The 17,523-nt window shown below is 41.0% G+C and overlaps 1 protein-coding gene across 1 annotated transcript; it reads right to left on the reverse strand.

Annotated features, from left to right (window-relative positions):
* Positions 1–1,492: 1,492 nt before the first annotated feature.
* On the reverse strand, positions 1,493–16,126 carry LOC141785719 (procollagen galactosyltransferase 1-like). The gene is made up of 12 exons (XM_074664161.1): positions 15,574–16,126; positions 9,694–9,804; positions 9,493–9,610; positions 7,686–7,820; positions 6,122–6,326; positions 5,899–6,018; positions 5,071–5,147; positions 4,872–4,978; positions 4,384–4,516; positions 3,833–3,960; positions 2,426–2,632; positions 1,493–2,333 (listed from the first exon to the last, which is right to left on the reverse strand). The coding sequence occupies exons 1-12, from the start codon at positions 15,789–15,791 to the stop codon at positions 2,063–2,065; spliced, it is 1,830 nt and encodes a 609-aa protein (XP_074520262.1). The 5' UTR covers positions 15,792–16,126; the 3' UTR covers positions 1,493–2,062.
* Positions 16,127–17,523: the final 1,397 nt, after the last annotated feature.

The raw sequence follows: 17,523 nt of genomic DNA on the forward strand, positions 1-17,523 counted from the left end.
TGATGTAATTTCTTAATGTTGATGATCACTAAGGGGGAGGGTGACGAACAAAGAAGGCGGAAACACAGAGTATTCATCGTAAGTGATATATCTGTTAAATAGCAAGATGAGATTGTTGATCAGAAAACTTGATTTACACATGTCACTTTGACCACAGGGGGCGCTACAACTGTCAGAAACAGGGAGTCTCAAAGGAACTTTGATCAGTTATTGAACTTTAAAATAATTTCGTATCTATTTGGTGCTTATGGGTGGTAAAAAATGTTAAACATCTGTTAGTTTCAGCTTATTTAATAAAACCATTCTGCTTCCTGTTGTTTAGCAGCTGAAAACTATTTCAATGTGAAAAGTTGGATTCAGCCATTTGAAGGTGTCAGTTATGATTATAAAAAATCATTATTACCTTTTACAGCTTTGTGTATTTAATGCCAGACAAAACTGTGTAATTAGCAGGAAAAAAAATAATAGCACTCAGTTTTAGCCCTGAATAAAACGTGTTTCTCAGTCTCTGTCATTCAGTGATGAGTTGTCAGGATGCAGCAGGATGAAGCAGTCATTACAGCAGGGTTGTGTTTCACAGGTTTACACTAAATAAGGACTGGTCTGTGTAAACATAGTGATGGAGGAGTGATGGCAACCTGCTGCAGCACAAACTAACCATTATGTACACACATGGCGGTCAAACAGCAGCAGGCACTAATTAGAAGAACCGTCTTGTGGGATGTTCGCATCCAGGCTGCAACAAAACTGCTATGTGCCGAGGAAAAAAGTGCAGAGCGTATTTGATGTTTTGTTCTGGCAAGGAAAGACTCACAATTTGTACAGTCTGTGCTACCATGTTCTTAAAACTGAGCTTAGAGGGACGGACGCTGAAGAACTCTTTATTACAGTCTCGGCTAAATCCACTGGGGAGAAACACAACCAAGCCTTTCATTACAAAAGTTTTTATTTTAATCTTTGGTTAAAAAAAGACAAACTCTGTGTGCCACAGAGAGACAAGACATGAAGTGTTGCTTAAAAAAAAAGATCAATGTTCATTTGGTGTTTTCTTGGATTTGCAACAAAAGCCACGTTTGGGCAGAAAACTGCTAAATGTAGAGAGGAGAGCAACAAAGACGCACTGCTGTCAAACTGTGAACAGGATTTGACAGCAAGTCAATAAAAACAATACATTCATGATTAGATTTATACAAGGTTATCAAATAACAACCTTATGCATGTTCTTAAATAACATGTATGCTACTAACAGTTTAGCTAAATGACAAGATGTTAGGTTCAAAGGAAGAAAAGCAAAAAAAAAAAGAAGGAAAGTGGTTCCCAATCTGAGAATCAGGCTGTCACCAAGGTGTGGGTTGTAAAAGAGAGAAGACAAAAACAGCAAAAAACAACATGATATATGTTTTTTCCTTGCTTCAGTTCCTGGGAAATTACTCGTTTATATCTTGAAATTATTCACAGCGCATACTTATTTTTGTCCTGAAGCGTCCCAGCCACTTGTCTCATGCAGCAGGTAATTCAGGGTCGAAAGATCAGGTTGGGAACCACTGAGTGTAAAAGAAAAACATCATATTTGTATATTTGAGAGAGTCTGCATTCAATACCCTAAACACTCTGTAGCTTTAACATTTCACTCAGTAGAGGTGTGCTGATGGAGAGCTCTTCAAAATGCTTGAAATGTAACAAGGAGTCCTTGGAGTCACTTTGGCTACATACTGTACATTTTTCAACTTTTGATTTGTGTTTCCACAAGTCGGCACAAATTATTTAAAAAATGAAACTATTTTTGGACCGTGTTGAGGTCAAACGGTTTGCTTATTATGCAATAAATAAAATAAAAGCTGCTAGCTGGCTCTTCAAGAGTTAACTACATGTTACCTCCTCTCTTCAGAGAAAGATTCAGCAGTAGAGAGAGAAACGTGCTGCTCTCCTCCACCTCTGCTTACACCTGTTCACCTGCATCCTGCTGTATTCCCTCCCCTTCCCATTCCTCCCACTATCACAGCTTTGTTCTGTCGTCCTCTTCCTCAGCTCTGTCCCTCCTCCTCGTGTCCTCTCCTCTTCGTCACAGCTCGTCTCGTGCACTCCAGTTCTCCAGCTCAGACTGAAGTACGTCAGAGTTCTGGGCCTCAAAGCTCAGCTCTCCTTGTTCCTGAGTTTTCCTCGACTTAGCGCGGTCCCAGTCGGTCTTGACGGTCTCATTGTCCCAGACCACTGATGTTTCCGTGTCACTGATGTAGCCCTGGTCACCCGTGTAATGTGTCGGATACACCAAGAGCGGCTCAGCCGAGAAGGCGTGCAGGTCCCGTTTCTCAAAGTGTTTCTTGTACTCTGAGCTGAGGGGGGGGAGCAGGGATTAGTTAAACATGAGCGCTGTGGGACAGAATCAGAGGAAGACAGAGGAATGGTCATGTGATGTTGAACTCACATTGGGTGTTTGTCATACATGACGGGGAGGAACTCATCGACAGGAAGCATCTTTGATAGAGGTTCAGCCTTGAGCAGTTTCTTGGCTCCTTGTAGAGACAACATGTAGCCGAGGGTCCAGTAGGAGTAATCTGCAACCACTAGATTGTGGATGTTTGGCACTGAGGTTTCCGGGTGGTCCACCTGCATTCGCTTTCGCCCAATATAACTGCATTTAGATGAGACAGAGGGAAAACAAACTCTTGAGTAATGAAATGAAGTCAGTTAGTTCAGGCATTACTCTAATGTTGAGATCAACCAGGCAATCTGACCAATCACCCAGCTGTTTAAAACACTTCAATCTAACAGGTCAAAACCCAATAACATCAAAACAATGGCTGTTTATTCTGACACATGACACATGACAAAGGATCCTAGGTAACATTTTAAAAGATGTCATTTCATGCCTTCCTGTGATCTGAGTATCAGAACACATTGTGGAGGATATCTTTAATAATACTCTCAGTTTTCAATGTATGATGCTTTGTATAAAAGTCGGACGTTTTTTTTTTCACCACGGTATGCATGAGATCACTGTAAGAAGAAGTTAAATAAAAACCCACAGAAACATGGAGTAAGAACAAACTTATCCAGTTTATTTCGGAGAGGTAATACAGTATCAGAAAATAAGATAAAATACTCTATCAATCGATGTTATTTTACACCCCTGGTGGATGATGAATGTCTCAAAGTAATGCAATATCCACAGGCCTTCGACACTGTTGCTATGGAAACGCTGCTAGTCAGGCTGCCAAGAGGAAAATCAGAGTTGTGGCGAATTTAAAACCTTCTTAGCTGTTATAAACATGTTTTCTGAATTTGTCCAAAATGATCTTAAATTCCTGAAGCGACCTGGTCCAAACAGCTGTATGTTTACAGACTCCGAGCACTCACATTGTTCTCAGTTCTCAGCGAGCGGCCCTGAAGCTCAGAGGTGGCATGTTTCCCATTAAAAGGCAGCTTCAGAGCTGTGGTGCTCTCCTCATGTTTTCATGAATGTTTTATTAAGGAAGCAGAAAAAGGATACTTTCTCCCACAGCTGCTCAGTTTGTATGAATTCAGCCGGGACAGTTTCATGCCTATACGAGCTTTGGAAGCGCTGTCACTCACCGGCATTGACAATGCAGGAAAAGATCTTAATTAATTCGTCCCAGTTTGCTGTTCTGTGACAGCGATCAATCTCATCAAAGCTGGAGCGGCTCTGCACTGTGATGTTGAGATGATTTATTCCCTGAGGCGTTTACAGCATCTGAAGAGAGCTGTCTGACATACCATGTGTGACAGATGGACAGATTCCTCTGCAGAGGGACGATAATCCTCTCTGTTTACGACATCATGTTTGTCTTTGGTTTGTTGAAGAGTCACTCACATGAGATCCCAGTCCAGCTTGTGTGTCGTCACCTCCTGCAGCAGCGCCTGGAGACGTCGTTTGAAGAACACCTCGAAGCGGAGGTCGTCCTCGATGACCAGGGAGGTCTGCAGACCACGATCTACAATCTAAAGACAATTATAGCAACACGTGAACATGAATGGGTTGCTGTTTGAACATCACTGCGATGGAAACTTGCCTTTGTTGGAAAATATTTCAAGTATGAGCTGAATTAACATACTAGGCATTATGAAATGTGTGAGTTTTAAATCTTTACACTGATGGTTTTGCTCAATTTCCCTCTAAATGTGTGCATTTAAGCAGCACAAGCATCAAAGCAACCATCCAAAAAGATCAGACTTTAAAAAACAGTTTGAACAGTAGGTTTACTTCCTTTTTTTATTTCTTGAAACCTCACATCACAGTGGGTAGGTCTTCATCACAACAACAGTAGAAGACGCTCACCACCCTTAACAAGCCTGCTTTCTGCTGATGTTTTTAACTTGAACTTTTTGCACATTTAGACCTTAAGATCTGCCTGAGTGTCTCACCTCCTTCCAGATGTTGTAATGAGACAGGAAACAGCCCAGTTCACCCTTAGTGAGAGGTCGACCATGATAAGGGTCTTTGTAACCCGGCAGCATCTTAATCCCCATAGACTCTACATCAGTTGTGTTCAGAGCTCTGTCAAAAAGAGGAGAGATTAAATGTGGGATTAGATGATGAAACACTACAGTATATAAGAGTGTGAATAAAACAGGTCATGTAGCTGTTAAAATAGTTTTTCAGAACTGGGTAGAAGTAAAAAAGAAAGAAGTGAATATGCATAGTATCACAGCCGATAGATTAGTTACATTTTCTTTTCAGACAGGCTGATTTTATGTGTTTCGACAATCCTTAAGTGACAGCATGCAGCCGCTACTCTTCAGCTGGTTGTTTGTCTGAGCACAGCCTCCCTTCATCAATCTACACGGCATGAAGCAGAGACACAAATCAGGACGACGCAGACAGTGGGGGAGGACAAAGATGAAAAACGTACTTGCCATCCACAGCAGCAAAAACCTTGCAGCTGAGCTCCTGCTCGTACAGAGCTCTTAGCATTCGCTTGCGGCGGTCAGCTCTCCGCACCAGATTGATCATAAACACCTGGGTTTACACAAATGCAAAGATCTCACACACATGCTGTAGTTACAGGGTTTGTGTGTGTTAGAGCACTTGTATGGTTTCTGAGTGTGTACCTCATCAAAGCCAATCTTTGTAGGCTGCTTGGGAGGAAGAGACAGGAAGCTGGAGGGCTCCAATGGAGGATTTTTCACTTTTAAGAAACAAACAGAGGGAAGGTTACAATCAGAATGATAAATGTGTTGAATCAGGGGTTCACAAAATCAGTCCAAGGATGTTGAGCAGTCCTCTGGAGCTTTTCAAGAAACTCCCAGGAGGGACTGACGTTGGTTCAACTTTAGCTCTTCTTTCTTACACATTAGACACCGGTGAGATGAGAATAAATATCTGATCATTAATATTAAAAAAGACACTTGCATTGCATAGAGAATACTATTTGTGGCGGTGTTTTTTTAAATATACCGTTTCAGTTGTACTCAGCATTTTTTTTAGGTGACCTTAATACCATATTATCTATATCTGCCATTGCTTTGACATGTGTTTTTCTTTTCGTGCACTCTTTCTCCCCTCCTGTTGAACTATCTATGTAATCTGAACAACCCTCTGTGCTTATCTGCCAACGTCTTAAAAAATCTGGCTACAGATTTATTTTCAGCGCTTTGTTTTGTTTTTTGTTCTGTTGAACAAGCAGACAGTCTAATTAAGGATGCAGTTGTCAGGCAGCTGCACAGTATGTTGCATTGTTTCATCTCGCCCATTACAACTTTAAAACTTAAGACCACTTCCAGGAAACTTGCCCTGCTTCTCACAGTAGGTGCAGCAACAACATTTTTAACAAGGACAAAAAAAATCTGTTGAATGCAAAACCTGCAACGTGGATAAAAACTGTAGAAGACACTGAACTCATTTTGGCCTTTTTGAGCACTTGTTGACCTCTTACTCACCCATGACCTCGAGCTCAGTGTGCAAGAAGCTCTCAGCCTCATCCTGCAGAGTAGCGTGGGAGCGCATGGGGACGGGGAAGTACCCGTATGTTTCTTTGTTGCACACATACATCTGCACATCTGAGGAGATAAAAAAAAAGAAAAGACAGGATGTCTAACACACACCATGCAGATAAAGATGTCTTACAAGACTTAAAGACTACCCCTGTAGCATGTAGCTCACCAGCCATGCGAGCCGAGTACGCAAAGACGATGACATCATCCAGGGTCCAGCTGTACTCGGGGTGAGGTGGATAAAAAGCCAGCTGACGGGAAGCTTCTTTCTGCAGGTCCACTAAGTAGGTAGAGTGAACCATTGGCACGGCGAAGCAGCCACGTCGTTCTTGCTTACGGATGGGCATGTAGGCTGGTGTGCGCTTGTAGTAACCCTGTGAGAGGTGCACACAAACAGAGCAAATCTGTTTAGTTTACGATGAGGACAGGGATAGAGGAAGCTTCAGGGTCAACTTGGAAATATGTGATTGAAATACAATACAGAAAATTGGAAGCCATAAGTCTCTTTGTCAGACGAAATGTTTGATTTACAAATCACAAAATATTAGGTGACTGTTAGTGACAAACGCTGAGTTATAGGAAAAGACGTCGACAGACCATGCCAGCAGCCTTATGGCTAAAGGCCCAAAAACTGTCAGAGAAGAAATGCTGTTTGCTGCGCTCAGAGATGCAGACTCTTTGTTAGAGTTGGTTTATTTATGCTGGAGGGCAGACGATGTCCGTATGTCAACTCTGATTTAATAACAAGTAAGAGTGAGATCTCTTTCAGAGGAAACTGATCACTGGCATGACGTAACAAAAGCCTGATCAGATGTGAAAGAGTGATCAGACAAACTTGTGCTGGCATAATGACTTTTTAAAATCGTACTTTAAAAAAACATCTAATGAGACCAGACCTAAAGATCAATTAGAAGAAGCTTTTAGTTATGAGGATGTGTAATGAGGAGCACAAACAGCAGATGTATGTGGAGCAGCCAGCAGTGACAGCGTGACACCGAAAAGCAGATTAAAGATAATGAGCTGCGTGGACTGAATGTGTGCCAACAATATGATCTCATACGTCTTTTTAAACCCTTTTCAGAGCTAAAATGATGCTCTGATACGTCTGTAATGTTAAGGCTAAGTTGTGAGAAAAATCTTATACAGTAAAAAACTGAGGAGAGACATTTTACTGATAACGTAAAAAGAAAATATCTCCCCTACATCTTCGAATTGACTTTTTTGCAGTTTCTTTAAGTATTATGTGGCACAAATTCATTTTCCTGCATGCAAAAACAAAAAAAATGAAGGTTTTGGTTCCTTCCAGGTGATATGTCTGTGTCATAAAGGTGCAAGAAGATATGATCCATAAATCAGCAGGAGCAAAAACCTGAAAAGTGACATTTAGGTTACTATCTGGGAGACATAAAGTCGTCTTCATCTCAATTTTCCAAGATGAAAAATGTAGTTTTTACAACAACAAAGTAAAAAGTCTCTCTTTGGATAAATCATCTTTATCTTCTGATTCAGTGTTTGTGCCTCAGCAAAACACAACACCAACTATAAACATGGAGGGACTTTATCAGGTGTAGTGACCTACAGTGTTTTTAATATGCACCCTGATCAGAAACAAGTGTTCAGTGTGCTCTGTGTATAATCTCAGGGGCGTGTTATTCAGGTGTTGATGTGTTTTCTTTTTTAAAGAAGGTGTGAATGTGTTTGACAGCATCATGAGAAAAAAAAATCATCTGCACCTGTGAAGTCATGCCGCACCAGAAGTTGGAGTACGCCGCTCTGGACTCCAGCATGGGTGCGATGATAGTCTTATTCTCCCTCATCAGTTTCCACAACACATCCCGGTTGGTGAGCAGGTTGTCACAGTCAGCCACCTGCAGACAAAAGAGAAGGGCACAATATTGACAGGTTTCAGGCACAGACATGCAAGCACACACAAAATGTCACCCGCTGACACTAAATGATTGATTGAACCTCAGCGACATGGTTCGATCACAGAGGAGGGTGAGCAGCTCCTTCCTGAAGCCTTTCATTTCACAGCTGCTCTGCTCTCTGGTCAAACAACAGCTCTGTTTCCCACGTTTACAGGGAAACGTTTCCCAACAACAAAACTCTACTTTTTCATTTAATGTTCCTGACAAGACTCGACAACAACAGCACCGATGAATTGAGGCCCTGCGGGTTCACAGTTATCCTTCAGCCATTATTTTCATCCTGGTATTTCAAACCCTGCAAATTTAGGGCTGTAGTGTTTCTTGGGGTGACATTTGAAACAGTGCATCTAAAATGTGACCAAAAAAAGTATTTTTCACCTGAGCCTGTCTAGTGTTCCGCCCAAAAATGCCAACTTAAAAATGTGTTTTGCAGTCATGATAAGCTGTAGCCAACAAGGGCAGATGTACAGAAATAGTCATTAAGATTTCTGTGAGGGGTGGCGGCCAAAACTCAAAATGGATTTGGGAAAAAACAACAATGAAATCCCAAAACAAATATGACAAAAGATTTGTACCACAAATGGAGAAAAATGCTCCAGAGAGTGGGAAAAGAACAAAAATGTGCTGTTAATACAAGACAAAGTAAAAATCAAATAAACCCAGAAACAAAACACAAAAGGAAGACGCTGCAAATCCAGTTACCACCACCAGAGTGCAAAAGGTCTGTAGGAGGCGACTGACACTGAGAAATTTCCCTGGATCAGTATGATATTCAGGGTTTTTTTTTTCATACTACCTACTACAGACTGAATTTCAGCCAAAATAGTAGTCACTACTAGCGAAGTAGGGGGTTTGGAAAACAACCAGTGCCCTGCTTTTAGACCATTTCTGAGAGCAAGGGGCTCACTATGCACAGACATGGTGAGAATTGTAGGGTGAATGAGGAGCTTTAAATTCAAAGAAAATGTAATTTTCAGACATGATCAACTTTTAAAATAAAATAAAAATTAGAGATCACTGTCCACGCTGAAAACACAAGTGCAAAAACATAATCTCAGGGCAAGCTCTACTTCTTTTTCCAGAAAAAAAACATGCAGAAAACTTTTCTCTGAAGAGCCCCAGTGTTGTACCAAATGCAAGTTACCATAGAAACTAGTTTCTCCTCTACTTTGTAGATTAACATTTTGGTTAAAGAAAAAAAAAACAGTTGTGGGCTAAACACACCTCAAAAAACTGGTTGACCTCAACCACCTCTGCCTCTCTCTGTGTGATTCACTGCCTCCATCTCCTCCAATAACTTAGTCGTGTCAGCAGAGCTTATTGTGTGCACTGTTTTATATGACTTCAATCTACCAAGCTGGAAAAAAGATTTTCTCTTACTTCTTGAGCTTCTCACTAAAGAATCCCTCTTATTACACAGAACGCTAAAGGTTTAATAAAGATGAAATATTGATGACCTACAGGTCTGCAACATGGCTTCAGTTTCTTTTTTTTGTCTTGACTTGTAGTTGAGGCTTATTGGCTCATATATATCTGCTCAAACATCTGACCGTGTATCTTGGGAGCTCAGTAAGAGCAGGTTTAAGATGCTGTCTAATGGAGGAGTACTTACCAAGAGGTAGTCGGCCCAGATCTCTCGGGCAGTCTCCAGCGCTGCCTGACGGAGCTTCATCACATGTTCATATCGGAGATTATTCCAGTGCTTAGGCCCCACCTCGTCTTCAAAGGCACTGAGACAAGCACAAGCCACAACCAGTTAGTGATATACACAAACACACACATGCTCACTCACAGACTCACACACACCATATACCTGGGTTCATCCTCAGGCCTCCACTCCACGTAGTGATACTCATTTTGCACCTTGATGAGCCAGTCCCTGAGGATGGCCGTGGTGTTATCGATGTTGTGATCTGTCGCCACCCTGTGGGAGGAGAAATGGAGCAAACGGAGGGAGAGAAATGGTAAGAGGACTGAGTTTATAGCGTGCTCTCTGTGGTGTTCTGACCTCTCAACATCACATACAGGTCACATTCACCCATTCACACACCAGCGCTGAAGCACCAGGGGCAGTTTTAGGATTTGATGTCAGGGCCTGACATCACAACCAACTGAAGCAACTCGTCCAGAGAGCCATAGCTATCCATCTTTCTCCTGTGGTTTTACAGTTTGAACCGCATTTTCTTTGACTCTTTGTCAGATTTTACGTTACAAAGGAGAAACACTAAAGAGGCATTGATCCGGTTTGCTAAAAGGTTTATTTATAATCCTGTTACAGAAATCCAGCATCAGTTTGTTTGCACACGTTTCCTGCTTTCCACACACATCAAAGTGATTCTGGAGCGATGCTTGTGCTAATTTAATGATGGTGTTGGTATACAATTTGTTTCATGGAGCATCCTGAATCTTTAGCCTGATCACTCTCAGCCTCATCTGTAGGGTGTGGAGCTGTAGGAGCAGCGCTCAGTACAACTGGTTTTCTTAGATTGGAAGATGAGCCTCCTTTAAGATTACAACATCATGAGATACAAGGCCCAGATGTTATGTAGGTCACACTCTTACTGACACGTGTAGACGTGATCAGGTAATCAACCTTCAGGGACATGCTGGGAACTTCATCAAGACAAGCCTGCCTCTAAACAGACAGATTTTAGTGTTTATGATGTTTCCTTTAAGCAGATGTTTTCCTTACATAATACATCTTCTAGAAACCCAAGAGATCCAAGCAGTTTGCAAGGTAGCTGGATAAAACTATGGTTACTTATTTACTTTTGTTTCATATTTATTAGAATGCCTAAAATAGACATTTTTAAATACATTTAACGCAGATCTGCTATCCTCCCAATTTGATTCTCTTACTTTTTTTTTTTTTTTTTTTTTTTGGGGGGGGGGGGGGGTTGAAAAATCGATATATCCGGATTTTTTGTTTAACAGTATCAAAATTGTGTTTCTTTATCAAAAAATCGTTGTTGTTTTTTATTTTTCAATTTCAAATTATTCATTTCAGTCTTTGTTTATAAACTGGATTGGAAAAAAGTTACCACTTTTCTCCAGCAGGGGGTGAAATGTTTCTCTCTGACTCATGTGATGTGCATTGTATGGGAAAATTTGGCTCCTGGTATAGTCTGTAGACATGATCATCACCATTTAACTATTTCACATGGTCTGGCTTTAAAAAAGAAAACTAAAAACTGCAAAAATCTTACATATCAAAGAACCACAATTTAAATCGAATCTGCACCCCAAAAATCGAAACAGAACCGAATCCCGTGAATAGCATAGTGTCCCAGCCCTAAAATTCAAGGAATCTGACATTTCAACTTTTTCCAGCCAGCCCATTAGCAAAGACTAAAATGAAAGGTTTTTTCCTGTGGCTGAAGCCTCTGGTTGCCGGTCAATCACAGAGCGACACACAGAGACATTCAACCTGTCACATGCACAGTCATACCAACAGGCAATTTGGAATCACCAAACCTAAAGAGCCTGTTTTTGAACTGAGGGAGGAAGCCAGAGTACCTTCAGAGAACCCACACATGCATGGGGAGAACATGAAAACTCCATACAGTAAGGCCCACCTTGACCAAACCAGGATTCAAACTGGTGACCTTCTTGCTGACGCAACAGCACAACCACAGCACCACTATTTAGCCCACAGTTTCTTTCTCTTTTGTCTGAGTGATAATTTGACCAAATGTTTCATTGTTGATGTGCCCTGCATGTTCCTGGAGGTTGATTTCCTATTCACCGATAATGTATAATACTTTTTTTAATAAAAAGTTATTTGAGGAAGTCTGCAGACTACAGCATTGCAAAATTGTAGCTAAATGTGCTAAAGACATCACTTTTTATATCAGGTTGAAAAACTCTGCCCCTGAATTGGTAATAAGGTGGGTACTAGTGTTTTACTAGTCAGTCCAGCTTTAATACTGACATTACTCGAATAATATCCTCACACTAGTCACTGTCTGTGTCAAAACTAAGAATTGCCACCTTGTCTTTTCATTTACATTCAAAACAACAGGTGCAGGATTGTTTCTTATTTCACTCTGCCACTCAAACATTTCCACGGGAGCTTCATTGTTTCTGATACTGATCAGCTTCATTTCATTTCTTGCGGAGAGCTGACTCGTCTGTGTATAAATGAATGATTCGTATCAGTTACAAAGAGGTGTGCAGATTTTAAATTAGACGAGGGGGGAAAAAAAAAAAAAACCTTGTATCAGATCGGCACCGTGATGGACCATCACAGAGGCAAGAATCTGTGATACCATCTATTGATCTGTACTTAAGTAAAAAGCTGCAGCAGACACGAGTGACAGAATTTTTAGCAAGAGCAATTAGGTGACTGTTTTTCCTGTGTAAAACCTCAAAGCCAGAACAGCAGGATGGAGGGATTTTGTGGCTTTCTTACTGTTTATTCCAGTTTTTAGCTTCAGTATTTAACAGAGGATTAGACTGATCATAACTGTATGCAGTGACAACAGGTGTAATTCATTATAAGGGTTTAAGGTGTCAACTACTAAGGCTGGGACGATATGCTCTTCTCCTGATTTCATTCTTTTACGATTTTTGGGGTGATGATTCCATTTAAATTGCGATTCTTCAATTTTTTCTAATTTTTGCAGTTTTTACTTTACTTTTTTTAACCCCTGGCCAAGTAAAAAGGGTTAATGATGATGATGATGATGACTATCAGGAGCCATATTCCCCCAAAAAATGTACAGGAATATGACTTCTCGGGTTTTTCCTAACCCAGCTTCATAACAAAAAACTAAAATGAAGGATTTAAATTTTAAAAAAAAAAAGGATTTTGGAACCAAATATTTAGATACTTTAATGCATTGATTTTTTCACTCCTGCCTCTAAAAACTATAAACTGTGATTGGGTGAGAAACACTTTAAGAGCTAATTATCAGTATCAGATAAGAAATTCACACATAAATCTGAAAAGGTGCTTGTTATTTATGCATATGGGATGACAGCTTATACTTGTGTGAAAGTTGTAAGAAAGTGTGAGAACAGACAACAACTTGGCTGTTTGCAAAGCTTGTGAAGCACCGCTGATGCAAAAAAGGTGTGAAAAAATAAAAATAAAAAAAAATCCTGTAAGCTGACCAACTCAATGGGGCTCTAAAGAATCATCATCATAAACAACACCAAGTGTTACTGAAGAGTACGACTAAAAAAGCCTTTATAGAAGCAAACATGCAATAATGCATTTTTGTTTTGCTTCCTTCTGATGACATGCAGCCAAATAATTAGTTAGTTTATATTTTAGGGATAAAGAAACAATAAAACAATTGTTGCAGCTCATTTTTAAGATAATTACATACAAAGCTGTTATATTAAAAAAAAGAAACTACTGCTGGTGTTTTGAGGAAGAGATTTCAAATAATCTGATCCTTAACATGGAAACAAAACATGCAGAATGAGTTCTACTGTTTCAACTAAACACTGTAACACAGCCTTGAAGATGCAGTTTATTGATCTTTTTCTGGCTATTTGAGGGCGGCAGAATGAGCTGAAATCAAACCCACAAATTATCCTCCGACAGAGTCGCTGCGGGGCTGCACTGGAAAACAACTGCCCTTCTACACAAGTATTTAAGTCATTTTTGCTTTTTTTTAGCAGTGGTAAATTAGATTTTTTAAATTTGCCCTCAAAACCAAATCCATAACAACATTTTATTAACTCTGATTCATTTTCTTTTGTTCTTTTTTTTTGCATTCAAGGCCTTGTCATACAATCAGGGTTGCACATCACTAAAGTCAGGGGTGAACGCAGAAGAACAAAGAGACAATATGGGCTGAGGAGGGGCGGAGCGGCATTCGTCTGCTGTCTGTGTTATCATAACAAATCTCAGTGTGTGTCAGAGCAGGCCGGAGACAGACAAAGCCGGGGAACAGTAAAGAATGTGTAAATACGGGAGGAATGGGTTTACTCTCTGCCCCATCCTGTAGTGAGTGACAGTCGGCGTGCTGCAGGTCTGAGTTTCACATCTATCTGCTACGTTTAGCACTGCTGTGCTGTCCGAGCACCACCATGAGACCAACTCACCATCATCTTTTTTTCCTCCTCCTGCTCTCTCCGTCTATCTTTCCCTCTCAGGCTGCTGTAAGCCTTTGAATGAGCAGAAGTAGTGAATTAAAAAGGGTTTATGGAGAGTAAATATTTGAGATTGATTGCATGCCAGGAATTAAACCCTGCCAAAAAACAAGAGTAGGCTGAGGGAAAGGCAGAGGGATGAAAACACAAGATTTATGGATTGCTTATTTCCACCCTGCATGTCCCTGCAGAACAAACACTCATACACACACACACAGCATTAGGCATTAGGCATTTTGCATGCATGTGCATTTATACTGCAACGTGCAAAGTACTTCATCTTAACCTGTCAGGCAGAGAGCTGCAGGTATCGACAGGTGGCCGGCTGGAGGCTCAGTTTATATCTTTCACGCTGAATTTTAAAACTTTATATATCATTTCTATCACTGAGGGGAGAGAGACGCTGTAGATCAAAGCAACCACAGAGAAAAATGAGCTCTGGCTGCCATATGGGTACAGTTAGACTGAGGCACACAGGCAGATTTCTGGCTACAGTGGAGCAAAGTTTAACATGCAGGCTACTTTGTCTTAAGACAAAGGCGTACTAAAACGCCTCATCTAGCCGCCACTTAAATTACTCCATACCCAGAGGATACACAGTCCCATCAAAGGATTAAATCCCAAGAGTAATTTATTTAAATCTTTAATCTTACTCTTACTTCACACTGTGACAATTAAACACAGCTCTGCTTGGGGCTATAGCCTTTATTTACCTGTATCTGGCCCCCAGGGCTGCTAGGGAATATAATCTAACCTGTCAGGTCTGAATGCTGATGAAAAGATAATCATCAACAAGACAACTGCTGGCACAGGGTCAACATGAGAAGAGGAAGTGAGCTGCAGACAAGAATAATCTAGAAGGCTGGAGGGCTGGGTGGCGCAACAACAGCCTGAGGTACAGGGAGATAAATCCAGCAGAGGCTTTTAATACAGACACACAGACACGGTTTGCTGACTGACAATGTGAAGGATTAAGATTTAAAGATTTAGAGAATATTTAATAATACAACAGGCCACTGTTATTTTTTTTCGGCTGAGCTGAGAAACGAAGATGAGGAGGTGGAAGAGGGAGGGGAAAGAAATGGGAGGGAGGGGTAAAAGGGGGGGACACGGAGGGGCGATGAGTGAAGATCAGTGACTGAATGGAACTTTTCACAGGCATGACTCTACTAGCTCGACCCGTCCTCCTCACTCCACGAGCGGGGACAACTCCCCACAAACACCCGTTGTGTTTGAGACCTTAGTGCTCTAATATTCAGTCAATACAAGGCCGGTTTGCACCGTTAACAGCAGAAATGGACTGTTCACCTTTAAAACATCTTGCTAATAACACAGCGGCCCCACCTGGTCAAAACTTCAAAGCGCACGCGCAAACCCAGCCAGAGTTTTCCTCTTTATAATTTGCCGACACGTAATTGACGTGTCCCTGAAGCCACGTTATTAACTGGACTAATAACAGTTTGTCCTCCACTGATATCAAATGTGCATATCTTGTGAAACTTTTCATTGTAAAGTCTTGCGTTCTGTATAATTCATTAAATTATTTTAGCATAGCTTATTTCTGAGAGTTAGGAGCGATGACACTCACCACAGCGCAATGCGGTCCTTCGGGTAGTTGAGGCGCTCGATGGTTCCCAGGAAGAGCGGCAGAGAGTGCGCCGAGTTGCGGCAGACCAGCGCGATGACGACCCGGGGAGCGAGGAGCGGGGACTCGGGGCTCCAGCGCTCCTCAGGGAAATACCCCTGGCCCAAGCCTGCCAGGAGAACACACAGCAGGGCAGGCAGCAGCAAGGCGACCCGGGGCATGGCAAGGGGACAGACACGGGCTGGTGACGCGGCAGACAGAAGAGGACACGGAGGATGTTTGAAGCTGAGGGTCCCGCTGTTGTGTTATGCCGACAGTGGATACATGGCGGAGGAGCAGGCTCAGTTAAAGGGCAGGTCTGTGCTGGTCCAAGGCAAACTCTGAGGTTTTAAAATGTAGCCGTAGGCTTACCTCTCAGCTCTTTCTTCAGACGATAAAAAATGGATAACACAATGTCCCACAAGGCTTACACTTGAGTTTTTGATCATGCATGAATAATATATTGAATTTTGTTCGACCACCGAGCTTCCGTCGCCGACGTGCTAACTTCCCCTTTAAGAGCAGATCCAGTTGTAGTCCATAGGACGCAATGTGGGCGTGTTCACGTCCTCAGTAAGCTAAAAACCAGACACCTCATCAGAAGGGATACAAAATTTACAAGTGCTCAGCTACTTCGCTAACTTGTTTCTTTGATTTTTTTTTCGTGTATTTATTTAACTAATTATTTAATTCAATGTATTTCATTATATTTTGTATTTGAATTTATTGTTCACTTTTTTTGAACTTAAATTTATGTATTATGTTGTCAGAAGAGGGAAAAACATTTCAGTTTTGTTTGTAAAAACTTTCAGTCTTGAATGACGAATGGTTTGGGCTGCCATGTCATCTGTTGGTGTGATTTCTTAAGCCTAGTCTCAACACAGCTGTTTACCAGGAAATTTTGGAGCACTTCATGTTTCCTTCTACTGACAAGCTTAATGGACATGCAGATTTCATTTTTACAGCAGGACTTAGCATCTGCCCACCCTAGCAAAAGTACCAACAGATGGTGAAAGGACCATCATAGAGGTCACACACTTGTAGGACCTGAACGCTTCCATAACACCTCAGGAGTGCTGCAGGTTAATAACATCTATCAGGCCACATTGAATTGTTGCAGTAATTCATGCAAAATGAGCCCCAACCAAGTACTGAGTTCATATGGATTAACATACTTTTCAAAACTCCAACATTAAAAAAAAGAATCTTAATAATATTAGAATTCATATTCTATTTTTTTTTTCAATTCTGATGAAACGAGATACTGAATTTTGGGGGTTTTCCACTTACTGGAAGTAATAATTATCATAATGAAAGAAACATATATTATTGAGGGCAGTTTTCATGTAAATTGATGGTAAGTAACCTCACAAATCCTAGAGTTTATATCTCTGTTTTGCTGGCTGATATGCAACAACGTGTCTCTGTTCAAATCTTGCGAGAAAGGAGTAACATGGATAACTTAACTTGAACATCAAATCTGTAATATTGGTATGAATAAAGGATATTAAATGAAATAAATGATGATCCAGTGTGTTAAGCTTATATCTGTAAGTCCCTCTTCAAACATAATCAATAAGTCACACCAACCTGGGAGTGAAACAGTGTGGGTGATACTCAGGGAGCACAGCTTTTATTCAGCGTCAAGAGGAGAGTCTGGGACTTCTCCAAGGTTGTGTTTTCTCCAGACACTCAACACCTGCTCACAGAAAAAAATACCAAATTTAAACACAAATAGAAAGTTGCCTAAAGAAGCTTTGAAAAACAAACACATTGAAAATGCTTGTCTGCAATATGTGTCACATATTAAAACGTTTGATCTTCTGTGGGGAATTTTGTTTTCGTGTTGATTTTGATGCCCCCTGTGGGCAGGTGGTTTAGTTATTTTTTTAAATCTTTTCTAATCCTGTTCTG

This window comes from Halichoeres trimaculatus, unplaced genomic scaffold (assembly GCF_033239565.1).
Source record: "Halichoeres trimaculatus isolate MK-OKI-2021-1 unplaced genomic scaffold, fHalTri1.1 fHalTri1_scaffold_2, whole genome shotgun sequence".
Lineage (NCBI taxonomy): Eukaryota > Metazoa > Chordata > Actinopteri > Labriformes > Labridae > Halichoeres > Halichoeres trimaculatus.

Coding starts and splice junctions, on each gene's coding strand:
- LOC141785719 (XM_074664161.1), bottom strand. CDS start 15,791: ATGCCCCGGGTCGCCTTGCTGCTGCCTGCCCTGCTGTGTGTTCTCCTG. Junction 6,327..7,685: donor GGTGCGGCATGACTTCACAG/GTGCAGATGATT, acceptor CACCTCTCACAG/GGTTACTACAAGCGCACACC. Junction 2,334..2,425: donor ATGTATGACAAACACCCAAT/GTGAGTTCAACA, acceptor CCCCCCCCTCAG/CTCAGAGTACAAGAAACACT.